General features: G+C 42.0%; 1 protein-coding gene across 1 annotated transcript; it reads left to right on the forward strand.

Annotated features, from left to right (window-relative positions):
• The first annotated feature begins 3313 nt into the window (after positions 1 to 3313).
• LOC146645514 (amphoterin-induced protein 3) lies at positions 3314 to 4875 on the forward strand. Its single transcript, XM_085394980.1, has one exon. The coding sequence runs from the start codon at positions 3329 to 3331 to the stop codon at positions 4688 to 4690; it is 1362 nt and encodes a 453-aa protein (XP_085251106.1). The 5' UTR covers positions 3314 to 3328; the 3' UTR covers positions 4691 to 4875.
• Positions 4876 to 5227: the final 352 nt, after the last annotated feature.

The raw sequence follows: 5227 nt of genomic DNA on the forward strand, positions 1-5227 counted from the left end.
CCATTCCTAACATATCTCAAATGTACACGTGTGGGTGTATGTATTTCTTACATGTTGCAGCCAAGCTGATGACTAGCCCTGGGACAAGATTGTGTCATTGCTTTTTCATTTCAGCACAAACACAGCCAAATGTGTTTTCTTCATGCTCAACCCATTTTTAAAAACAAAAAAAACCCCAAACAAACTAAGGAGCAGGTTTTTAAATCGATCTCTTGTTGAACTTAACATTCCTCCTTAGTCGTTCTCATCCACATTTCTGTGGACACCGACATCTTTCTCCATTACCCCACCGTCTGAGAAGTGAAGCCCATCCAGCGAGTTTGAATCCGTGGGGAATCAGGTTATGTGCCTCTGCAAAGTGAGTGAGTGAGTGAGTGAGTGAGTGGGAGTCAGTCAAAGCCCCGAGCACTTGCACAGAGGGAGGTGGTGGGTTGGGGCTAGCAGAGAGGAGGTGGCTGCTGGGAGGCAAAGCTAATTCACTGTGACAGAAACCAGAGCTGTCAGGACCACCATGACCAAGCACCATGGACAGCATATATCCAGTCAAACCCACAGCCAAGAGATGGGAACGGAGCAATGTTGGAGTTCAGAAAGAAAGCAGAGGATGTACTGCATAAGGCACTTAGAGGAAGAGTGAATGTGTGCATATTCGGGGGCAGGAGGAAGCTAATGTCGATCGACTTAAAACCACTCAAATAGACGCAGAGCACACAGGTGAGGAAAAGACCCGAAGAGCCTGAAAGCCTTCAAATACACCAAAAGATGAAGAGGGTTTCCAAGCTCACAGAAAAAACAGGTGTATTTACAGCATTAAGAAAACCAGCACTAAGACACAGTCACACATACTCAAAGAAAAACAAAAACACATCGAGCACAGCCAAGTTTCATGCCCCTGGGATTACTGGTGAAAGGTTACCGGATAACACATGCAATATTCATGTGTAAAGCTCCTGGGCTCTGCTAATATGTTAGCAAGCAAAATCATACAAATCTACTAGCACACTAACAGATCAGTGTGGGAAAACTGATATTGGTTAAAAATGGAGAAAGAGAGACAGAGAGAACGAGGAGGGCAGCCACCAGCATGATTACTTAATGATGAGAGAGGGAGACACAAGACTGGTCTCTAAATGACACGGAGAAGGAGGGGGGATTGTGGGAGATTAACTGAGCTCTATGCTGTTTGTTATACACTGCAAAGCACCGCAGGATGTTTCTCGAGCGGCACTCTCATTTGGGAAGAGGAGAAAAAGCCTGCTAGGGGGACCTTAAAGTTAGCTGAGGAGAACGGCGGGAGCCTTGAATTATTCCTCGAGCGCCTCGGGAGGAGGATCCGAAAGGAGATAAGGATTAGACAGCTATGTTGTGGGTATTCATTGATGGGGATACAACTCTGAAAGCGGGAAAACGAAAGAAAGTTGGAGTCTCGTATTGTCGCTAAGCAGTTTATTTTGGATTTGTGGTTTGGCCGTGTGTTCCTTTCTTCATTTTATTTTTTTGGAAGGGAGAATGAGATTAACTAAGTGAACAAAATTGCTCACTTGTCTGGGAGTAGTGTGAACTTTTCTCCTTTTGAGCTTTTAATTTCATAAAGACTTAAAAACATTTTTGAAGGTAAAGTATGTCCACACTATGCTTTCACAATGTGCTGAAAAGTTTTTAATTATATAGAGCTGTGGTGATTAGTCAGTTTATGAATTTGGTGATTAAAGGGAAATTAGTTGGCATTTATTTTCTGTAAGTTTGGTATAGATGAGTTGTTAGAGTTCAGAGGTATTGAACTGAAAAAAGCTTTATGTCGCAGGCTGAAAGACACTTTTCTGCTGTGATTGCGGATAATCTCAGTTTATGTCTGCCTTTTTTAAAGTTTTGGCTTTGGCCTCTTTGTTAGCTGCTGAATGCTCAGTTAATAACACACAACAATCGACGTGCCAAGAAACAATAAAAATAATTGTCATTTAGAGACAGTGATTACTGTGTATACAGGTCCGCGTGTAGCTGGACAAGAACACAGTTTTCACAATTTAGACTGTGCACACTCAATGGATTTTAAATGAAGCAATCAAGATGTGATTGCACTGCACTTTCAGCTTTAATTCAAGGGTGTAAGCAAAAACATTGCCTTAACCATTTAGAAATTACAGCCAATTTTATACACAGTCCTCCTTTTTCAAAGAATTAGGTTTAAGCGAGCCAACTGAGCAGTTCATGGTTGGTCAGTTTACACGTTATTCATGACAAATTAAGAAACTGATTTTAAGTGTTTGGTTTGGGCTAAGTATTTTTATTGTGTAGCCGTTTATTGAAAAGATGTGAACATGGAAAATAAGAGGTCATCATTAGACTCGAAAAACAGAAACAAAACAAATTATCAAGACAATAAGAGTATATAACTGTAAGTGTATAGAGGTGTAACAGAGACTTTATAAAATAGCTGAAAACTATAGTCGATTTCTGTAGTAATACAAACTGTGGTTCAAGTAAAAAATATTTTTTTAAAGAAAATATACTTTTAGGTAAAACTCAGCATTGATTTTAAATGTTTTTTTATCTGATCTGACTGACTGATTCTATTTTGAAAGTTTAATACATTTTAAAAATATTCCAAAATAGGTACCCAGAGGGGTTTTAAGATAACGGCTGGCGAGACTTGCTTCTAAAACGACCTTGGTTGGACTTTTTGCGCAAGATCAGTGAAATGCTGCAGAATGGAACTTCACAACTGAAAAATAAAATATACTGAGAAAGAAGCCCTGATCTCAACTCACCTAAACATGATTTCTGTCCAAAATAAAGACCGAACAAACATGCATGGTGATGTCTTCAGGTTAAGGCAGTCAAAAACAGTCTTTATATTTAAAAATGTCTAATTATTCAAAGACTTTGGGGTCTGTGCAAATAGAATGACTATGGAAAAGATTTCATATTTGCAATATCTTTGCTAGAGCCTTTGCATTAAAGATGAAGTTCTTGTCATTTAAAATCGCCTTTTGCTGATCTACAGAGGCATAATCACTAAATAGAGGAATAAGTAGTCTGCATGAATCTGACTGTTGAAACATTTGAAAATATCCCAGCATGAGGATTTCTTATTCCAAAGCATTCCAAATATTTTATATAGAGTTAAAAGGATTCATGGTCACTAAAGTGAACCATTTCATCTTCTACTGTACCACAGATACTGAGAGCTCCAGTATGGCTGAACAGCTCAAAGCCTGAAACACTTGAAAATAGTATACCCTTCTCATATATCACCCTGTTTCTCATTTGATTCTTATCTTTTCAGGGAGAACCAGAGGGATTAGAAACCTTGAAGGATTCAAAAACCATGACCTGTGGACTAAATCCAAGCCTTCTCTTGGTGCTGCTCTGTTTTCTCCACAGCACTGAGGAGACCTGCCCCTCCGTGTGCCTCTGTATATCCGATGCAGTAAGCTGTAGCTCCAGCGGACTTACCAAGCTACCTCACTCCCTGCCCTCTTTCTCAATAAGTCTCGACCTCAGCCACAACCATGTCTCCTGGCTGAGTCCAGGCTGCTTCAACGGGATGTCCAGGCTGGAAAACCTGCTGATGGCGCACAATCAACTCAAAGCCCTGAATCCTGGAACTTTTCAAAACGTCTCTGGTCTCAGGCACCTTGACCTGTCCTCCAATAAGTTTCGTGCGGTAGAGCAGCACTACTTTCAGGGGCTTTGGAGGCTGGAGGAGCTCCTTCTCTTCAATAATAAGATTGCACGGGTGGAGGCCGGCACACTGAGTGGCCTGAGCAGCTTAAAAAAGGTCTATTTCAGCCTCAACCAAATCACAGACTTCCCTTTCTTCTCAATCCAAGATCACACTCATCCATTCCTGAGCATGTTAGATCTCTCATCCAACCGACTGACCCATCTGCAATGGGAGGATGTGAAAGCTTTACCCAGGTTGGTGCAGCGGGGCCTGTATCTCTACAACAACTCTCTGATCTGTGACTGCTCCATGTACAGCGTGTTTTGGCACTGGGACCTGAGGGGCTATGACTCAGTGAGGGACTTTAAGGAGGAGCATATCTGCTTCATTAACGGAGACCTACGATCGTCCATTCAATTTCTACAACAGAACCGATTCTTCCTCAACTGCACTGTGGAAAAACCCGTTTTGCAGCCCGTAACAGTTCTCCTTTCCAACGTGTTGGTTTCAGAGGGAGAAAGGATGCGTCTAGACTGCCAAACATCCCTGACGAGCACAGATCTCTCCTTTACGTGGCTCTCCCCAAGCAAGGGGCACATCACCAAGGCCAACATAGATGATAATCTAATTAACCTGCTTCCTAATGGTACTTTGGAGATCCGAGCAACCAAGGTCAATGACTCGGGACTGTATGTGTGCACAGCTGTGGATATTAAACAGGCACTGAATGCAACTCGGGAGGTGAACGTGACGGTGCTGCTGCCCACGGCAGAGTTATTCAACACTGGCTACACAACGCTGCTCGGCTGTATGGTGACTACAACGATTATCCTCATCTACCTTTATCTGACTCCATGTCGCTGCATCTACTGCAAACGGTCAAAGCAGTATGAGTCAAGCAGTCTATCTTCTACCCTCTTCCACTCTACAAGAGACCAGACCAAAAGCCAAACTAATAAACACGTAGCCTTCATTGACCCGGTGATGAATGAAGAAGGAACAGATTGGTCTCTGGAAAGCTGAAGTTTTTTTTCCACCCCCCCAGGCGGAAACTGAAAGTCTTAACTGAAAACTCCTCTGTATCTAGCTAGGACATGCTATTTGAGTAATAATACTATAAAGGGAAAAAAAGAACTTCACGTCTCCTTTCCAACTGTCAGATGCAGTTAAGAGGCATCCTGAACAAAAAAAAGAAAGAGAAAAAAAGTAATATCTCCTGTTTCAATTCTCCTCTTTCTGCCATGTGGCCAGGTAGTCGGAATGAAAGTTTCAACTTTGCTTTATACCCGCAACGTACTGGCACCACCAAATCACAGCGGAGCCATTATCAGTCCTTAAAATCAGCTAATAATTTCTCCGTGCTCAGCTACAGCACTAGGGGGAATATTTCTCATGGGATCTGAGAATGAATATGGCTTCCCTTTCAAAGTTTTGAAGATGGATTAGTTCCCCCCACTCCCAAAAAAAAAAAATGCAAGTGAATGACTGTACTGACTGCTGGAACTAAGATCAGTTTGCACACCTTACCTGGATTGAGGTTTTACAGATAGTGTAGAGCAG

This window comes from Rhamphochromis longiceps, linkage group LG20 (genome assembly GCF_057381845.1).
Source record: "Rhamphochromis longiceps isolate RC_006_pf linkage group LG20, R_longiceps_female_GT1.1, whole genome shotgun sequence".
In the NCBI taxonomy this organism is placed as follows: Eukaryota; Metazoa; Chordata; class Actinopteri; order Cichliformes; family Cichlidae; genus Rhamphochromis; species Rhamphochromis longiceps.